Genomic DNA, 21629 nt, shown 5'->3' on the forward strand with positions numbered 1-21629 from the left:
ACAGAAGCCAAGTCAGAGCTCTGGGGAGTTTCCCAGTAGTAAACTAGCCCTTCCTGGGAGGAAATGGTTCACCTGTGCCTGGAGTAGACTTCCGGTTCCTGCAAGAGACTGACTGGGTGTCACTAACCAAAGTCTCTCTAGAGGAAGGGGATAATGGAGCCTTTGGAAAGGTGTTAGATCCTGAACTTCAAAAAACTGGGAAATCATTATTTTATGATGTTCTTGGTGCAGTATGAAACACAGAGATATGACTAAGACAAATCCTGCCACGGGTAGCTCCTAATAACATAGAGGAGAAAAGACAGATAGGGCCACATGGTAGTAAAGAGTGAAAAGTATCTCCAAAGGAGGAATAGGTCAAGTGTTGTAAGAATTCAAAAAAGGATGTTTTCCTACAGGAAAGAGGGGTTTGTGGAAATGTTAGAGCCTTTTTTTTAAGGATTACAAAATGTACAGCTAGGAAAGGACTTACTGTGAGACCCGAGCATTAGAAGCAGAACTAGTATGGAGGGGGAAAGAGAAGAGCAGCAATCTGAAGCTGACTTTGGCAAAATGAAGAGAGGAGTTAAAGATGAAAAAAGTCCAAACTGACTGCAAGAATACTTGAAGAAAGAGGCTTAAGTCCAGAGAAGAGGCTCCCAAGGATTTGTGTGTGAGAAAGATAGAGGAAGACAAACGCACTGGCAGGTCCCAGTAAAGCATGGGGGGTGGGGGGCAGGGAGAGCATCCATATGGCTCAATTCAGGGAGGGTAAAGAAGAGCTGGTGGATTGGGAGGGGAGTTGGCCAGTGGAAGCCACAGTAAATTAAGTGCAGCTTTTAAGGCTGGGAAGAAAGCCCCTAAATTAAAGTAGGACAGGCAGCTCTCAACTTGCAAGAGGAGGGAAAAAAACAAACTACTCCTTGAACAACAGTAGATATTTTAACGCCACTTGATTGACTTGAAATGTGCAAGTTGAGCCAAAAACCTAGTAGATGGTCATGAATGGGCTTCCCAGAACCCACAGAGAGAACGTCAATGAGAACACTAAGTAAAACTGGCTTTGTCTTTGAAGTGCAGGTATACGACAATGCACAACAGTACAATGACTATTGGTAGTCTCATGTCAGTTCTTTGATTCATGCTAAGGCATCAGAAATTTTACCCTGTATTGTCTCTGCACCCTGTAAATGACAGCGTCAATTAGGATTATCTGTATTAATATTACTAGTATTATTTAGAAAATAATCTCACAATAATGAAAACATTTAAAAAAAAAAAAAGTATCAACTGTGAAATCTGTAGTACAGCATAAAAGACTTCAGGCAGAAGAAGTGAACTTAGTCACTGCAGCTCATCAAGTAGACTTCCATAAGCCTCAGTACCATGCTGTGCCTGTTTCTTCATGATTACAATTGTTTGATGACTGTTTTCAGGGGGTTGTTCTGAGAAAATAGATGCTACCGTGACAGCTTCCTGTGTGCCCTACAGCCCTGCATGTGTTATTTCTTACAGACTGATGAAGAAAAGAGACAGGGGCTCCCCGTGGTGATGCCAGTGTTCGACCGGAATACCTGCAGCATCCCCAAGTCCCAGATCTCCTTCATTGACTACTTCATCACGGACATGTTTGATGCTTGGGATGGTAAGATAGTTCATGTTTTGTAATCTAAGATGATTACCTTTAATGAACATCTGCTGGGCTGACTGATGTTATTTTTCAAAAAGTCAGCTGTTTAGGGCAGGTGGGGTGTGGTGCACAGGAGCTTTCTGAGTCCATGGTACCTGGTACAGCAATTTGTGGATGAAAGACTCAATGGCTGTGTGATAGCTAGATAAGCAAGTTTTTGTCTCCTCAAGCCATGTTTCCAGCAGCTTTATTCTATCACTGGAGGAAACTCTAGAACACAAAATGTAGCAAGTCTCCTCAGAATCACAGATTATTCTGATGTCACAGATAAACAGCTTTCAACTTTTAATTAAAAGGACCTGTTGGTATTTCAGAAGCTTTCCTAACTCATGAAACTTCACAGAGTTTTAAATGTGCATTTATTTTAAAAGCTCAGTTTAAAATTATTTAAGAGTGAACTTGGGCCTCCCTGGTGGCGCAAGGGGTTAAGCACCACACTATGAAGCAATCCAAAGCCTCTGCAGCACGAGTTCCATCCCCGGCCAGCCAGGGAGCAACCCACATGGCGCAGCAGCCCTCTCCTGTCTCACCCGCTGCTCCCCTCAGCAGTGTATTTCAGTCATTCTGCCTGCTCTGCTCCCTGCCCTGCTCTGTCTCTGGTAAATCCTCTCACCCCAGCATCTCTGGCCTGTACCCCAGCTCTTGCATGCATAAATAAATCTTTTTAAAAAAAGTGAAGTTAATGTGTATATTTATATATATTACATTAAGTTCACTCCTAAAAGCTCAGTTCCAAATTTCACACAGTTGACTCCTGTTTACCTAATTCACCCCTCCCTATTTTTCTTTTTCTCAGGATTGTTTTGGCTATTTGGGGTCTTTTATAGTTCCAAATACATTTAACAATTTTTTCTTCCTATTTCTGTGAAGTGTGTCATTGGGTTTTTGAGAGGGATTGAATAATATATTGCTTAAAATAGCTATTTTAAGAATATTCTTCCAATACATGAGCAAGGCATGTCTTTCTGAGTCTTCCAGGGTATTTAATTCTTTTTGCTGTGATTGTAAAGGGGGTTGTATTCCTAATAGTCTTCTTTTGATTCCTTTTTGTCCCTGCAGCCTTTGCACATCTGCCAGCCTTGATGCAACACTTAGCAGATAACTACAAACACTGGAAGACATTAGATGACCTAAAGTGCAAAAGTCTGAGGCTTCCATCTGACAGCTAAAGCCAAGGCAGAGAAGGGGACCTCTTGATCTACAAAGGGCACTGTGAATCACAGTAGTGTAAAAAGGCTTTCCTTTATCATGAAAATGACAGGTATAGGTTAAGCGGATAATGTTTAATATTTGGTATTTAATTATTCAAGTCCCCAGGTTTCATTTTTTGAAAGTTATGTTCTATGAAGGAAAAATTCTTTTAAATACTTACTGACAGAACAAACACATGGCAAACTCCTGTGCTCTGCTGTCATTCTCTGTACCCTCATCAAACCAAAGTTAATTTGCTGTCCAATAGGATAAAAGCAGCAAAGATTTGGTCCTTATGAGCCTCTCTGTGGATGATGACCAAATAGCTCAGCTCATTTCTTACCGTAAGTTACCATCATTATTTAGCTTGACTATTTTCTTTAAGAGCATCGTCTGAAGGATTTATAAAGTGAGCAAAGCAACTAACTAGCTTCACAGCCTTGGTTGTTCTTTCAGTCCGTGGTGTTACATCAAAGTTAAACAGTCTTGACCTTGTGAGTGTCCTCTCTAGCTTGGTATTTAGCAACCTGAGTCACCCACTTTCTTGTAACAGGGATTCATCCTAATAGAAAGCCATCCATGACAGGGAAGGAAGCAACATCTGGTTCTGAGGGAGTCATAAGGCACTATATTACATAAAAGCCATTAAACGGAATGCCCTTGGACAAGCTTTTTTAAAAAAAAAAAAAATTTATATACATTTGCTGTCATGTTGAAACATGAAAATTCCATTTTTATTAAATTTTTATTAAAGCAATTTGAATTTTTTGGGTATAACCATGGAGTATGTTGTGCCGTGTACCATCTCTACATATATATTTGGGGAGGGGATGGGGAGAAAGTTCAGATATTTTTAACCGATCTATATTTAAGATCACGCCATTTTGCTTCAAAGATGTAAAAAAGGATCGCAAGACGTGTAAATATCAGAAAAACAAGCTAATGAGAAAGCAGTAAATACTATTTTAAGCTATTGTATGCTAAAAGCTTCTGAAGCACAAGTGCATATTTTTATACAGCTCTTTTCACAACTTTCTGTGAGCTACACAAAGTCAACTTGAGATTTTCCTTTGTCAGCCCTTCTCTATATGTATTATCACTCTTACCAATTCAGTAAATGAAATCTTCATTTTGCTTTTAAATTCTGTGTATGGCATACCGCATTTTTAAGAGGTACAGAGTGAATTAATTGAACCAGTAGTTTTATAAAATGAAAAGTGGAATGCAGGATACTTGGAACTACTACACTGGAAAAAAAAAAATGACTATCACTACATAATGTGCCAATTTTTTCCTGTTTTGTACCAAAAAAAGTAAACATGACAATTCCATGCAAAGAAATGTATCTAAATTATTTTTGTTAGATAAGAGAATTTGCTTGGTAAGGACAACAGCCAGCTTTGTATTGTAATGTTGCATTATGTAAATGTGATAAAAAATGTTTTTGTGAAGTACTTGTAACTAAATTCTTACAGCCATTTTTCAGTCCCAACACCTTTTTATTTTCCTACTTTGGCCTAAATTTTTCATAATTTCAAAATTTCGGTTTAGTGTCCTTTATTTCCTGAGTCACCTTTTTTTCAGAACACATTAAATCCAGGATGCCAGAATCCATTTTAAGGAGCTAAATAATGTGTTTAGCTTTCAGCAGCTTATTTGAGGCAAGGACAATCTTTTTCTGACCATCTTGCTTTCAGTTCCTTTTGGTAAGTATCATTTAGCCAGCTGTCTGACATTTCTATACGAACGTTAAAGCTTACCCGATATTATTCCTTTTATTTAGCTGCTAGCTAAACAGTAGATTTCTCCACATAGTGAATTTATTAAAAATACAGTCACTCAAATGGTGTATGTATCAGATTGGTATGAGCTATTATAACTGCCTCCTCTACTGAGTTGTTTATTGAAACATTCTGTTCTGAGGAGAGTCTTATGGAAAATGCAGCACAACCTGATACTATAATTTAAATGGTTAAATTTGCTTACCTGAATTAGCAAAGAATAAGTCTTGTCAGGTCTGTGGGAATCCACTGAATCTGAGAGGAAAAAAAATAGAAGGGAGATCTACTTCCCCCTAAAGTTTAGGCTTCTGACTGTTATGTGAATATAACCAGAGAATGAGGGAGTAAAAGGATTTTAAAAGAACTGGACAAAGGACTGTACAGTGTTAATTTGGAGTTGCAAATGTAGTGGTAAAAATGCACATAAGTACTGCAATTGAAATTGTAGTCTTCTAAATTAAAAGTTTGGCTATTATCAGCAGTTTACATATAACTACTGAGCAGCTCTGAATCACTGCCAGAATCTTCTAAGTTTGCCTTTGTATTTCTAACTCTGAGGACACTCATGAAAGCAAAAATCATACATTCCAGTGCATGGGTTGGAGGCTTCCCTTGAGATCCTAACAGGGATTTCTGGTGATCCTTATGGTAATGTTTGCTCCTGAAATTCACCTGTGGTTTGCAGCACTTGTTTTGAATAGATACCATCACAAAATACTAGCAGAGACGGCCTCCCCTGGTGGCGCAGTGGTTGAGCGCTGGGCTGCGAGGCTGCCCGCAGCCTCTGCAGCGCCGGTTCGATCCCCGGCCGCCGGCGAGGGTCCCGGTCCAAGATGGCGTGGCAGACCTTTCCTGCCGCGCCCCCTGCTCCCTTCACCAGTGGGCGCGGCAGATGGCCTGCCGCGCCTGCTGCTCCCCTCAGCAGTGTATTTAGAAAAAAAAAAAACTAGCCCAGAACAGATTAGGGAATAATTCAAGAAGACCTTACAAACCCATGATCCAATAATAGAGAGTTTTCAAAAAAGGTAGCAAACAATGGGGTAGAGCTCATTTATAAAGAAAATCATAAAGCCTGAAACACTCAGATTGAATGTCTGCCTAGTTTAAGAATATACTACCTCATGCTCCAATTTCAAAAGATTAGAAATCAGCCTCTGTGTAACCCCTCAAAAACACCATGATAGCAGTTTGTTGCCTAAAGGCAATGTTGATTTTCCTATTCATGTTCTTCTATAAATGGAAGTACCATAAGTTTTAATATAGGCCTCCATGAAATTTTCACTGCTAATTAAAGTAGAAATAATGACTGAACACTACTTGGTTTTCTTCATATATGGAGTGGAACTTATCTAAATCTTTAGCTCTCATTTCAGTCCTCTTCAATACCTGTTTCTTAACTCAGTGATGATATGGGCACTATAAAACTAACATTGCAAAACCTTACCTGAACTGGGCCTCAGTTATAACATTATGGCAATGGTCTAGCCAAGATGACTTTAGCTCTTCCAGTCTTTGTACGTAGCTGTGGAAGCTCCTATCGAAGGTAAAATTAATGAAAGTAACATTTTATAAAGATTCCATTAAGGGTATGTAGGTGATAACTAGTCCTCTAACATATCAGTCACCCTGCGCTTTGCTTTAGTAAGATTTTTATCAGTAATTTAACTCCATAATTAAACCCACCTATTTTTCAATGTATGGACACTATTTTTTATGATTTATTCAGTACTACCAATAGGGAGAAAGAAAGTATCCTCTAAGGCCAGTGGGTGATGAAGATGATTGGTCACTATAAGAAACTACCCAAGTGAAGCTTTCTTAAGCATTTCACATTTGAGTCAAAGGTAAAGTGAATCAGGCACTTCAGCAACAGTTTACCGATCTCTCATCCCTGTCACATATGAGGGGCAGTTGCTGATTTAATACTTATCAAGAAAACTGTTCAGACCAATTCATACTAGAGAAAAAAAAAAATACATACTCATAAGATTAAGTTTATAGGGATTTCAGTACCCAGAACTAAAAACAAAAAAATAAATTCAATGGGAAACAACCTCCCTCCCCCACAAAAAAAGTTGCAGTTAAACAGTGAGAGATTCCATTTTGCTCCACAGAACAGTGATATATGTTATCAAATACTGGGGTGATTTGGGGAAAAAAAACTAGTAAGTGCCTTAACTTTACTATTAACTCTTATTTCTACCTCCTCACAAGGTTTAGGTTTAAACTAGAGAAGCTCAAAACATAGCACCCACTTCATCAACACCAGCACTGAGATTACTATGCAATCTTCATTGCCAACTGGATCAGTTTAAGACACACTACATCCTACCTGTTTTTCAGTGAGGTTTTCATTTTTCTCCCCAAATACCTTCCATAATTATCAGGTATATTTCTTAATTTTTTAAAGGAAAGAACAGGTATAATTAAAATATTCATCTTGGAAAACAAAGTATTTCAAACTCCAAAAGGCAACATGGAAGAAAGTACGTGTAACTTTTTAAAAACCTAAATTATGAATAGAGTATCTTTAACTAGAGACAATAAAATTATACTAAATAGAAGTTTTAAGTACTAATCTTATTAAATTTAAGTTCATTCAATTTCTGGTGTAGAATTTCTTTATAGAATAAAAATAATTAAGGATAACCCATAATTTCATTTTCTATCAACAGATATTTGTGCTTTGGTCTGAAACCTCACTGGTAAAATTAGAGCTGTTTCCTCAGTGGTTTCAGCTTACTGCTATAGAAAAGTCCAATAAAAGAGTCATCGTATATTCTTTAGTGATGGGCTAACTTGAAAGACAACTTGATGCTGGTTTACAGGCCAACAAATAAGAATTCAAACTAACAGAATTTTATGGAATGACAAAAAATTGTTACAAATTTAAGTGACAAATAGGTTAATGGTGTTCAGAGAATTACCCAGTATATTTGATGGTCAAGATTCATGCATTTGATGGTCAAGATTCATGCACAAGTATCTAATTCCTTAAACTAGACAGCAAGATACAAGTTGCCATTCTCCTCTAATTTTTGAAATAATCTTAAACTGCGCAATCCAGATTCTCGTTCTCCATTTTTCCACAAAATGATGAGATGATCGGCAGAGCATGTCACTAGCCCATGGTCTTCAAAGTATAGAAACATCTGTAAAGAAATTGAAAAATACTAATTCTAGGAACTTCGAGGAGAACAGGTTAATAGAAAAACATGTGCTAGTAAGATATGTAACCTTGGAGACTTCTTTGGACCTGAATTCCTTTTTCATGAGATTTTTAACTAATAGTCACAAGTACTAAAAAATATAACTAGTATTTTAAAAATCAGAACTTCTGCAGGGGAATCGGAGGGAGGGGGGGAGAGAGGAGCACAGTGGACTGAGGTGATGGTGCATGGGTGCACTGGGGAAGGAAATTTTATGGGGACTACACCTGAGGAGGTGAGGGGAAGCAAATACTATTTAAAAATGAACAGTGATGTTAAAAAAAAATTATTTAAAAAAAAAAATCAAAACTTTGTTGTGCCGAAACACAGAATTACATGTAAGTTATTTTTATAAGATATGTGAAGTCCAAAAATATCTCCTGAGTGTTAGCATAATGTAATTCAAGTATTAGTTTTAAGGTGGTCAGGATAGGTCCTGCCAGTCTTGCTTTACTTAGTCATCTGAGCATAAATAATGAGGCAAGTACAAATGATTACTAATAAAATATCTGAATTCTTCAAGATAAAAGGAGATACAGAACTCCAGGAGCATCTACTTGAATGTCATCTATATGCTGAAGGTCGCTACACTCAAGAAGGTTCTGCTTCAGTTAAAACAATTAAGATACCCAAGACTGTAATCAGGCATTAAATAATGTAGTACAGAGTATGATTTGCCACGGAAATTTAGAAAAGGTATAAGAAAATAAAAAGTAAATGAAATTATTAAGCAAATCTTTATAAAAGGCAAAAACCCTTCGCCCAGTAAAGAGTTGGTAGTAGAGGGAAATGAAGTCATGGAAAGAATGAGCTCCTCAAAGCAGAGTGAAATAAAGGTGAGAAACAGAACAACAGAAGGAGAATTTTCTTGGAAAGAACTTTCACATTTCTGAAGATAGCAGGATATGGCCTCAGCAGATGATATAGGATGAAGGGACAAAAAGACAATTCAGTGCACAGTAGAGGAGCTGGGCTAAAGGGTAAGAATGAGAGGTTTCAGGAGTTAGCTTAGATTTTTCTCAATAAAACCAGAGAAATAAGTTTTAAACAATGCTTGAGCATGGATACTTTCACCAAGGAAAGTTCCTAAGAATCTGACACATTTACATTATGACAAATAGACCACTCTGAAGGTTTCCCCCACCATTTAAAAACTTTTAATGGGTTCCTACTATTTTAAAAAAGTCCAAACTCCTCAGATTACAGGACATTCATAATCTGACCCAAGCCTACTTGCCCAGGTTTTAATTCCTTCTAATGTCTGTTCACAGGAACCCTGTGTTCAATATGCTTCTATCTTTGCTCTTCTCCGACAGTCCATGCTCAGCACTCTAAAAGTACACTTATAACCACCTAAGCAAACACAAAAAGTTAAAACAAAATGCAAACAACTGGGCTACCTGTTAGAGAAAAGCAAAGATGAGTAAAACAGTGAATCAGCATCAAGTAGTCACTGTCTGCTACTCACCTGAGGTCACCATAAACATTTCAGGTTAATAGCTTATTAGATCTGTATCCCTCCTCTCTACTACAGTATGAGATCCATGAAGGCAAGGATTGCATTTTTGTAAACTCCAATGTCGAATCTACTGCTCAGTAGCAATTGTGGTGCTGATACTTCTAAGCATAAATTCAATTTTAAATGAAAATTTGTTCTTCCTTGGCTATACAATTGAAGAATCATTTAAGAAATTCACTCATACTGTCATCATCATCATACTATCACCACTTCCAGTGATCCCTTTATCACTACTGTTCTTACCCTTCACCACAAACAATGGTGCTATAGTAAATATTAATGTATTTGGATTATGCAAGTTAAAATTGTATGCATCTTATAATTCTCAGCTAATTCATACATGCACAATGATAAGACACTGTTTTACTAAAGGTAACTATTCTTCAAAGGGAGGTGAAAGTAGTAGCACTCTGTTCATGAATTTAATAAAGGCCCCTAGAATTAGATTCTATAAGACAAACGCTACACAACCCTCAATCAACCTCTACTTACTAGTATTATAGAATCAACATGATTCACATTGTCTTTTTCATCAGCTATCTCCATTTCTTCAGCAATAGTGAATAAGTCCATTTTTTAGAAGCAAACATATGCCTTGAGTCAAAGGGAGATCCTGTTTGTATACAATATAACCTATCCTAATCCATATTTAAATTCAGCAAAAACCCACACATAAGAGATGTATTAAGTCTATGACACCAGCTGAATGAAGAGCAGTGAGATGCAAAAGCAGAGCTCCCTAGACATTTACATGCCTACTGGAAATAATACCTCCACAGAAGATGAGTGTCCAATCAAATCTCCAATAAGCTCCAGTGAGCTTGAGGTGACACTTTCTTGTTTTTTAACAGGCTGACTGGCTTGTTTGCTCACTCTTCCAAATCCCCACATATTAAAAAAACCTAGAGAAACAATAATGTCAATCATTTCAAAATTACTCTGTTCATTACCTATGACAGTATTATGAAATCAGAAGAACAAAATTTTTAGTCCAGGGTTAGGTTATACAACTCTATGCTAGATTCAAACATGTTACTTTATTACATCTTTCTTGGTTAACCAGGTTTGTTCCTCCTCTCTTTTTATTGCTCCTACTCACACCTGTGAAAGTATGTAACTATGATTGCGTTCTGGGAATAAAACATGAGAAGTCAAAGGCCTGAATGGCAGTGTCAGAAAGGGGAGAAAAAAGGTCACAAGTCATTATCTATCAATGAAGGGTAAAGAAATAGCAAATTGAGTGTCAAAATTAATACTCCAGAGGTCAGCATCTGATTTCTTATACAAAGGTTGACAACTGGGATTTTCCTTCCCCAAACACCTGAAAGCCCAGATTTCATGAAATTATGACAGAAAGACAAATGTATTTTTCCATACACTGAGCTCAATGTTAATGATAATGCTTCATGACAGAAAAAACATTGTAGCTAGGCATCTAACAGTATAAATTCCATTTGTTATCAGGCAGGATAAGACAATATAAAAGCAGAATGAACTTCATTAGGTTATTGGGTCAGATTACAGAAAACAGAGTTTCCCTTCACAACAAAATCCCAGTTGACAGGAATGGAAATAAATGCGTAGTTCTGCATTAAGGCAATATTAAGAGGTGAATCTTAGATCCCAATATCCTACCATATGCTTCCTGTAAACACTGTTGCCTATTTGGAGCATATTGTATGTCATTCCTGTGGTTAAACATTCCTTTCATATGAGAAAGGAAGAGACCAGCTTTTGAGAAAAGACACACCTGTTGGTACAGGTTCGGCTGTAAGCTGCTGTTTTTCTCGTAACTCCCAAATGCGTACACTGCCATCTTCTGAGCATGAGATTAACTGCCTGTCAAAACAGAAAAATGATAAAAAAAAGAGTACCATGGAGAGCCAATGTGAAATTTGCAGTGAAAGATATCAGTGGAGCCTTCAACTGCTTTCATTCAGCTCTTAGCAGCTGATAAAAAAATCTCAATTTACCATGATTTTGCAATGCAAAGTAAAAGCACTCTTTAGGAAATGCCCACATTATACTATATTACAGTGGCTTAAATGTTATAAATAATATCTCCATTAAAAAAATTCATTCAGGGGCCTCCCCGGTGGCGCAGCGGTTGAGTGCTGGGTTGCGAAGCTGCCCACGGCCTCTGCAGCATCGGTTCAATCCCCGGCTGCTCCCCGGCCACTGGAGGAGGGTCCCACATGGCCCGCAGACCTTTCCTGCTGCCCGCTGCTCCCCTCAGCAGTGTACTTCCGTCCTTCTGCCTGCTCTGCTCCCCGCTCTGGTGAATTCTCTCATCCTCCTGCGCTTCTGACTGTACCCAGTACATGTACAAACAAAACAAATAAATAAATAAAATACATGCCTCTTTAAAAATAAATAAATAAATAAATTCATTCAGAAAAGCAGAATATGAATTACACTTTCATGGTATCCTGAGCAGTCCCCTTTCGTCTTCTTACTGTATTAAATTCTCAGGGTGCCTCTCATTCTCAAAGTATCCTAAGAGAAAAATACACCTATTCCCTTCATGTAATTTCATCCTTAGAAATTCAGCAGCCAAATTTACCCAGAGAGGAAAGCTGTGGACAACAAGGAGACTATCATTTGATTCTAGCCACTAAAAGACATCAATAAAAAGGTGGGTCCATTGGGAAATATAAAAAGAAAAATTAGTACCTACTAAGTGTGCAAAAGTTTACTTTTTTAGATAAATACCAAATTTTTAAATACCCTTTTTTTTTTCTTCAAAGATTTATTTATACAAGAACCAGGGTACAGGCCAGATTCGCGGGAGGGTGAGAGGATTCACCAGAGACAGAGCGGGGAACAGAACAGGCAGACTGACAAAACACACTGATGAAGGGAGCAGCGGGCGAGACAGGAGAGGTCTGCTGCACCATGTGGGATTCTCACCGGCTGACCGAGATGGAACCCACACTGCAGAGGCTGTGGATAGCTTCAGAGCGTGGCACTCAACCACCTGCGCCACCAGGGAGACTAAACTATCTTTTCTAGTAACAAAATTCAACATAATTCATTTCATTGAACCCTGCTTCTTGTAAATTTTGTAATACATTGCCACAAATTTTTCTATTATAGACAGCCATTGGGTATTCCCTATTTTCAAAAGAACATAGCAGGTCAAGCCATGGAGCCAGGTAGCTTTGACACTTGCAATATTATACTGGTGGCCTAAGGGACTTTGAATTTCTTTCATCTGCTGCAGAACAGATGGAAACTTTACCTGTTTGGTAGTATGGCAATGTGTAGGACATTGGAGTCATGTGCAGTTTTCTGGGAGGCAATCACACGCTTCATTTGAAGGTTATACACGTATAAACCCCTTCCAACTGCAGCAAATATGTTCTGGGGGAAAAATTCAAAAGTGAGCGTTAAGACTAGGACTAACCACTACCTAGTGTAATAGATTTTCAGCACTGGAGTGTTATCAGAAAGCCAATGTAACCTTTCTTATTCCTAGCCTTCAGTCCACATGACTGTACTGCCCTCTGAAATCCAAAAATATAAAGCACCAAGGAAAGCTCAATGCATCTGCAAGGCAGAAGGAGGCAACCGATAATGCAGTTCTGTGTATCACACCCCTTAGCATCATTTTCTCCCTCACTAAAATGAAAGCTAGAGAAAGGAGTTCTGGCTCGTGGGCTGGCTCTGGCACACAGCTGCTGAGGTATAACCTAGGTTTTCATTCACATAAAATACTATTTCCTTGGGAAAATTACTGAGCTGCTTTTGCCTGGAAAATGTGAGCAAAATTACTTGTACTTCCCCATCTCCAGCAATCGAAAGATCTGTAAGACACAAAAAAGCATATGCTGGAATGACACTATCCCAAGATGCTCTAAAAGCGTCACAAAAACATTTTCCAAATGGAATGTTAATACTTTCCCTTTTTTAACTAATTATCTTTTGAAAATACTCTCCCCAATATTTATCTTATTTCAACTTCACCTTAATAAGATACCTTATTAAAGTAGAAAAAACAAGTATTATTTCCATTTTCCAGATGAGCAAGTTAAAATTTAACATTGAAGTCACACAAAAAATTAACACATGGAGTCAATATTAGAATAAAGGTCATGTTACTCCAGTCCCTTGCTCTTTCCGCATACTACATCACCTAGCTTCTAAAATTATTTTGCAACTCACACTTTTGGTAGTACTTGTCTTAGAATCATTCATTCTTATTCAACAGGTATCCCACCATCCCCATGAGGCAGACCTCTTAAAAATTCCTACACACTGCCTCCCTATTTGCACCAGAGAACCCTTCTCTTGTGGCTTCAAAGGCTCCAAACTCAATGCAGATGTATGGTATCCAGTTTTTCAGATACCTTATTGTTTTTATCAGATATATCTGTTTTCCAAAGTTGAGATATACAGAAAATTGTTAGGTATGTGTTCTGTATCCTTTTCTTATACTATTGTTTTATTTTTTAAAGAGAGGTGAAGAGGAAAAAAAAAAGGACCACACTCCCCCATCAAGAACACTATTATTGCAAATTTTAAATAAAATAGTAGCAGGCATACAATTAGAAAACTTAAACAGTTTAGAAAGGCACAAGATAAAGTGAGATAAAAGCTTCCCCCAACACCACTCCTCAAAGGGACCCCCGCTCCTTAAACATGTCTGTGATTACATTCAGAAAAGTAACCTCCCACTTAAACACATTTTCTGAGACCCTGAAACTAAAAGAAGGTATGTTCAGATCAGAGCCAGGATTCAGTAATCTTACTGGGTACTAACCTCTTCCTGCATCACAGATGTGAAGTGCTTCAAAACCAAAAGGCCTAGAACACAGGAATTATCTCAAAATCTTCTTGCCCTAGGGTAATATACTAAGAAAAATATTCCTGACATTTTTCATTTCTTTTACCCTTCTAAGAAGTGCACCACTATCTTCAAAAGGATTCTCTCGCAGTGTTTCTTAAGCACTATCCGCAAATCCTATGGATTATTTAATCCAACCCAAAATTTCAACAGAGCTTTCACATCTGTGACCATTTAAAATCACTTATCTCAAGAATAAAAGATTAAAATGGTTTTATAATGCAAGTGGTGCAATCTTTGAAAAATATCACATTTTAAAGCTTAACTTGAACATGGGGAATGACACATTTGTATATCCTTCAAGATTACAGTTTAAATGTTACTAAATGGGCTTTACTTTAAAAGGCAAGTTTACAGATATTTTTAGACTTTTTTTTTTTTTACCTCTTCATCCCATGTGAAATGATGAATAGAAATGTCATTTGATTTTTGACAGAGTTTTATTTCTTGCTGGGTGTCCAGCTGTGGAGATGGGTCCCAGAAGTTGCGTTCACAAGCCTGCACGGTCCAGTCCAGGACATCCCAGACAATCAGCTCTCCAACATGAGAGCCAGTTACAAAATGCAAATCTAGGGAGAGGGCACATATTAATCTCACTGTTGATCATTTGACCTAGGCTACAATTAAAAATGGACTGCCTGAGTAATAATGCTCTAGACCACCAAAATAATTAAAATAATGATGTACCTAAATAAACCAAACAGGAAAATTAACGTAAACAGAAAAAGCAGAAATAGATTCAAGATTATTTATGTATTCAGTATGTAATAATGATTCCATTTCAATTCAGTGAAGTAAGACATGCCGCATATGCTGCAATATGATTAAGTATTTGGGGAATAAGAATGAAAGCATCTTACTTGGTATACTGTTTACAAAGCCTACACTTCTCTGGTGCTTGTCATATACTCTCTCACACTAGTATAACAGATCTGTGGAGATTTTCCCACACCAAGAAAATCTCAAACACTAGCTCAATTCTACAATTTAACTGGAGACAGCATCAAATGCCGTGGGTCAAAAGCTTAGGCTTACAGCTTAGTCCCTTCTCCTCCATGTTAAGTGCCAATCATGAGTCCAGGGTGTTACCTGTGCTTCTGATCAATCAGCTGTAAGTCAGAAGTTTTGATAATCCCCTCCTCTGGCTCAATTTCCTATAGAACTATTTACTATTTACCAGTTTACTATATAAAATGGTGTGATAAAGAATACAGGTGAACATCCAGATGGAAGAGACAAGTAGGACAAAGTATGTGGGAAGGGGGGCAAAGCTTTATGCCCTCTCTGATTGGAGCACTCTTCCTTTATATGTTCAACAACCAGAAGTTCTCCAAACTCCATTCCACTGGGGTTTTTAATGGAGCTTCATCATGGAGGGACAATCTATTAACTCCCTTTCTAGTCCCTCTTCTCTCTTTACAGAATCCGGGAGCCAGGAGCCTGAATATTGTGGGCTTCTAATTGTGGACTCTGTCTTTCTGATGACTAGGCCCCATTTAGAAGCCCAGCAAGAATGAATGGTCTCATTAACAAAAGACACTCATATCACCAAGAGAATTTCGAAGATTTTAGGATCCTTGGTAAGAACTGGTAGCAGAGACCAATATATATTATTTTTTATATTATTTCACATATACCCAAATAAGTTTCAAGTAGATTGAAGCATTAATTCAAGGATTAAGTAAAGGTGAATTTTTTTATAAATATGAAATTCTAAAAGGCTCTAAAGGAGGCAGGATTGGGGAAAGAGATTTGAGAAAATATGTTTTGCAAAAAAAAATTCACACACATCAGTGACAAAAAGCTGGGGGAAATTCGCAACTTTGATGTCAAAATAGGTTTACTATTAACTTGATACACAGAACTTCTTAAAAATCAGTAAGAATAATGGGCCTCCCCTGTGGCACAGTGGTTGAGTGCTGGGGTGCGATGCTGCCCGCAGCCTCTGCAGCGCCGGTTCAATCCCTGGCTGCTCCCCGGCAACTGGAGGAGGGTCCCACATGGCGCGCAGACCTCTCCTGCCACCCACTGCTCCCCTCAGCAGTGTACTTCGGTCCTTCTGCCTGCTCTGCTCCCCGCTCTGGCTCTGGTGAATTCTCTCACCCTCCCGCGCTTCTGACTGTACCCAGTGCTTGTATAAATGAATAAATAAATAAATCTTTAAAAAAAACAATTCAGTAAGAATAAGATAAATACTCCAGTAGCAAAAAAAAAAAAATGGGTGAAGGACCTGAACAGCTACAAATGATCAGTTGAAAAGATGTTCAACTTCCCTAAAAGTCAACCAGATACTAGCTTGACTTGCAAATTGGGAAAAATTATAAAAGTGGAAAATACCCAATGCTTGCAAAGCAAACAGAATCAGCACACTCATGATCTACTAATGTCCTGGTATAAATTGGTATACTCTTTCAAATTTGATAATACCTATCAAAACCTTAAAAAAATGTAAACCCATTAACCCAACAATTCTCTTAGGAATGAATCCTTAGTAAAGTACAAAAAAGATAACATATAGCAAGATTATATACTATAATAATAAAAATCTGAAAAACCTAGTTGTAAAAGGAAAAAATAAATAAGACATTCACAAAATGAAATAGCAGTGCTGTTGCCAAAATTAAAAAGAATGTTTATATTTTACTTGGAAATACATTTAGGATATATTGTTACCAAACAGTAAGAAACCCACACACCCACATGCACACACACCCCAGGAAAATACCTAGAAAGGTATGGGCCAGTATTAAATGCTGCATGGTGGGATGATTTTAATTTATATTTTTAAATTTTTATGTTTATATTTTATCTCTTTTGACTATAATTACTTGTACAATAACAAGTTTTTAAAGCCCATAAGGAAAATGAAATAGGTCAACTAAGACAATTTTACAACTTGTATTTACTGTAAAATGTGTAACTGCTGAGACTAAAAATTATCTATTTTAATTCTTATGTATTTAATATAAAGCAGAACAGAACAATATACTGTGAGTCTGGAAACCCAAGTCCTAATTTTGGTTCTGCCTGTTATTAGCCATGTAGTCTTCAGAAAGTCATTTAACCTTTCTCTATCTTTTATTTGTCAGGCATTAAATAAGGATAGCATTAAAAATTAAGTTAAATAATAAACGTGTAGCCATTATCTCCTACTCCCTGGCATTATTTTGAGCACCTGATATTATTCCCTATTAGTGGTATTAAAACATCCAGTTACTTATAATTCAGGAATATATAAGATGGGTAATTATGATTTAATTATTCCATTCATCAAAAAAGCCACAAAAGAAATTTCTTAATAACTAAATGAACAATCTCTTAGAATAATGAATGACTAGCAATCACATTTAAAAACATTATTTCACCTTGGTTCCGAGTCAAATTTTTATAGTTTATTGATACTCTATAGAATTTGCTTTGTAAAGAAACAAATTCATTTTTCATCTGTGAAGAAAAACAAGCTTCCAGATTTCACAGTGGAAAAGTTGCCATACCCTTTTCCACCACCTTACCTTTCTCCTTCCCATTTTATTCCAAGTACAAAAGAACCAGAGAAGTTAGGGAGTGAAAATTTTTCTTGACTCTGACTCTGCACGTGTCACCATAATACAGTTAACTTACCTACTGAGACCACACAGTTGCCTCCCCTTAGCCCTCCAGTGTCTATAATTCATTTATGTAATAGAAATAAAGATCATTGCCAGTTGAATTTTTTCACTGACAACAGAATACCAGCATTTACCTCAATTGAAGCATTTTACCACTGTGTAAATTATTTATATTCCCCAACAGTTCAAAATGTTTCACATCAAATAATCTCAATGATGTTAATGGATGGATTTCATTCTAAGTTATCATTTAGTATGAAAATCCCAACTGGTATCTATCTAACCATCCCTCAGAAACACTAATACTTTGTAATTAACAACCGTGCTAGCAACACAAAACAAGAAAAGGGAAAAAAGAAGCTGCACCCAAAGCCTTTTTCCAGAAGAGACAAGCAAGGTTATTGTGTCTGTCTGTCTTTAAAAACCTGTCCAGGTATTCAGATTGCTTTGGTAAACTTAGATGCATCATCAACATATAAGGGAGTTTTGTGGCACCATTCTAAGATTGCCCTTGAGCCACCTCACTAAAAATATACTTCCCCGTGAGGCTCAAACCCAGAACTAGCCACATCTTGGTAATGGGTGGGGACAAAGAAGTCGGGCTGAGAGTGGAGTTGGGATTTGTGTAACTTAATCATTTCAGGATCACTGAAAACTGCAGCATAGCAGACATGCTTAGGTACAAGATTAAGAATCTCAGCATATTATTTTCAAATTTTTCAAGATCACATATCTATGTATGATTACTAAGTGTGCCTTTTGGCTAATTCATTATCTTTAATAAAATTTCACAATTATGGAGTTTGTAAAGTAAAAAGTACCAGGAATTTTCTGTAATTTTTATTAACAGGTTTTTTTGTTTGTTTTAGCTTTCCATTTTCTTTCTCTGAAGAAGTTTTCAAGGAAATACTTGAAAATAACTTGCTTGGTTAAAATGTTACAGGATTTTTCTGCACATTACACTATAAAACAAGTACAATGATAAGACTACCTCAAAACAATCCATCACCTTCATTAACAAAGTATGGGTCAATGGTACCAACACTTCACCACTAAAATCAGACAACTTCAATGAAATGGTCCAAAACACAATTGTGCTTTACTTAGCAGCTCCAGGGCCTTGGAGCTTATGGCTCAGTGTCCAGAGGGTAACCCAAATAAACTTGCCATTTGTGTTGCATCCATGGCTAGAGGGAAAAGAGTCCCTAGAGAAAAATAAAGGGGTGCTCCCCACCATGGTAACTTCTATCACCATAGACAAGCTGGTCCTGTGAAAAACTTGCAGCTGTGCTAACTAACACAATGGCTATTCGGGAGGAAAGTTTTAGATTTGGGAGGGACATTCTCACTGATAGATCAAAAATGTGGCGAGTGCCACACAAATGAAGGTTATACTTGGTATCTGTGAGCCAACCCAGGTCTCGGGTCAGGGGGCACAGTCTGGTCCTCCTCCTACATCATACTCATGGCACCCTTACAGGGCCTTCTTACAGTCTCTTCCCTACTATCAAACTGAAGTCCCAGGAGTCCTCTCATTTGACCTCAGTATATGCATCATCCAGCAGAGCTCTGATGATAACACTATATTTGAAAGTGAACTAGCAAAATCCCAGCCATTTGTAGGTTGTAATCCAATCCAGCCATCTAAGGTCAGATTCAACACACAGGATATGCTCATTAAAATAATTTACGAAGTCAAATAGGATGACTGCTTAGAGGAAACCCGCATCCATGAAGGGCTGGGAATGTGAAGACTGGTATCTTAGCTAGGAGGAAACAGGAACCATAGGAAAGGATAGGATAGACTGAGAAACATTAAGTATGAAATGGTCCTGGGGCCTCCCTGGTGGTGCAGGGGTTAAAGTTTCAGCGCTATCAAGCCACTGCAGCATGAATTCAATCCCTGGCCAGGGAGCTAACCCACATGGAGCAGCAGACCTCTCCTGTCTCACCCACTGCTCCCCTCAGCAGTGTATTTCAGTACATCTGCCTTTTCTGTTCCCCATTTTGTCTCTGGTGAATCCTCTCACTCCCCGCACTTCTGGCCTACATCCCAGGTCTTATACACATAAATAAATCTAAAAAAAAGTATCAAACAGTCCCCAATCCAGCAGGAGTGATACCTGCCCTTCCCCCAAGAAGTTGCTTGGCTCTCCTACAGTCCCGGCTCAGGAAGCGAAGTGCAGAATTCTCAGCCAGAGCAGAGCTCAACTGTTCAGTGAGGGGCACACAGGCAGTCAGTAACCACATTCAGCAGTAGCAAGAACCACTCATCTGACCCCTACTCGATTTCTGCACTCCTAGTATTTTCTGTGCTTGCTGGGGAGCTAGGGAAGACACTCGCCTCTCCCTGCATGTGACCTCCACCCCCACACCAAGTGTGCACAGAAAGAAGCTCCAAGTACCCACAGAAACTTCATCTGTCCAGAGTGTGTTTTTGTGTGTCCACCTTGGAAAAAGTCAGTAGAGGTGCAGGCTCAAACCTGGTGCAATTTCTGTTGCTTGCTCCCCTATTAATGGGGAGAGCACAGGATTCCAGGCATAGCGTTTCCAGGCTTGTTGGCAAGGATCTACCAGATCACTGGCTTTGGAAGGTCTGAGTTCTCACCCACCATGCGCCCCTCCACCCCTGTGACCTCTGGACAACTTACAGGGTGCCCAGGAGGCTGCAAGTGCCCATAGTGAATACAGTCTGCCTGCCCAGTGGGTTCTTTGTTCCAGCCTTGGGGGACCCAGAAATTAACCTGCAACATCTATGCACAGTTAACTTATGACAAAGGAGCTAAAAAGTATACAATGGAGAAAGGAGAGTCTCTTCAACAAACAGTGCCAGGAAAACTGGACAGCCACATGAGAAAGAATGAACCTAGACCACCATCTCACACCTTATACAAAAATTAACTCAAGATGAATTAAGACATGCATATAAGACCTGAAACGATGAAACAGACTGAAGAAGAAATAGGTGAAACACTCCATTACATTGGATTTAGTAATGTCTTTGTGGACTCATACACTGAGGGGATGTGGACAGGACCAGTCCCTACAGAAAACAGTATGAAGGTTTCTTAAAATATTAAAAATAGATCTAGCATATGATTCAGCAATTCCACTCATAGGTGTCAATCTGAAGAATGCAAAAACACTATACACAAAACACAAAAAGATATACATATACCCCTATGTTCAATGCAGCCGTATTTACAATAACTAAGCTATGGAAATAACCTAAGCACTCAAGGACAGAAGAGATTAGAAAAATACAGCATAGATACAACACAGAATACTACTCAGCTACAAAAAATGATGAACTCTTGCCACATGTGATAATAAGGATGGGACTGGAGGGGATGATGCTAAGTGAAATAAGTCAGAAGGAAAAAGACAAATACCAGATGGTTTCACTTACATGTGAAACACAGAGAAACAAAGGATCAGATAAAATTTAAAAAAACCCTAAAAAACTGACTGGAGTCAATGCTGTAAGAGGAAGAGGGGAAAACACAGTGGTTGAGAGGCATAATGGACTATGGTGGAGGACTATGGGTGTCTTAGTGGTGAGTATGGTGGTTTTTATATATAAATAAATACACACACACACACACACACACACACACTTATAAACATGTACCCAATGAGCTTACCATTGACATTAGCCAATGAGAGAATATTATCCTGGTGATCAAGGAGACGCTTAACTTCAAAGATATCCCACGCTAGTGATCCTTCTGTGGGTTCTATTAACCTGAAAATTACTAAATAAAACATGTAAATTTTCTGAAATGGTCAGAGCAGATAAAATTCTA

General features: G+C 38.1%; 2 protein-coding genes across 3 annotated transcripts in view; one reads left to right on the forward strand and one right to left on the reverse strand.

The window, feature by feature from the left end:
- The window catches only part of PDE8B (phosphodiesterase 8B), a 179254-nt gene extending 174180 nt beyond the window's left edge, over window positions 1-5074 (forward strand). The window contains 2 exon segments of the mRNA XM_037529542.2: window positions 1495-1624; window positions 2729-5074. Of these exon segments, the coding sequence (XP_037385439.1) occupies window positions 1495-1624; window positions 2729-2838 (240 nt within the window). The 3' untranslated portion in view covers window positions 2839-5074.
- Window positions 1-21629, reverse strand: part of WDR41 (WD repeat domain 41) — a 148683-nt gene that overhangs the window by 22745 nt on the left and 104309 nt on the right. For both annotated transcript variants that reach the window (XM_054688005.1, XM_037529544.2), the window contains 8 exons: window positions 21468-21578; window positions 14600-14784; window positions 12611-12732; window positions 11120-11208; window positions 10141-10271; window positions 7569-7793; window positions 6086-6175; window positions 4847-4896 (listed from right to left, as the gene is read on the reverse strand). In XM_054688005.1, the coding sequence (XP_054543980.1) occupies window positions 7641-7793; window positions 10141-10271; window positions 11120-11208; window positions 12611-12732; window positions 14600-14784; window positions 21468-21578 (791 nt within the window). In that variant the 3' untranslated portion in view covers window positions 4847-4896; window positions 6086-6175; window positions 7569-7640. The remainder of the gene's footprint in view (window positions 1-4846; window positions 4897-6085; window positions 6176-7568; window positions 7794-10140; window positions 10272-11119; window positions 11209-12610; window positions 12733-14599; window positions 14785-21467; window positions 21579-21629) is intronic.

The sequence above is a fragment of the Talpa occidentalis genome, unplaced genomic scaffold (assembly GCF_014898055.3).
Source record: "Talpa occidentalis isolate TD23 unplaced genomic scaffold, MPIMG_talOcc4v2.1 talOcc4.6, whole genome shotgun sequence".
NCBI classification, from domain to species: domain Eukaryota; kingdom Metazoa; phylum Chordata; class Mammalia; order Eulipotyphla; family Talpidae; genus Talpa; species Talpa occidentalis.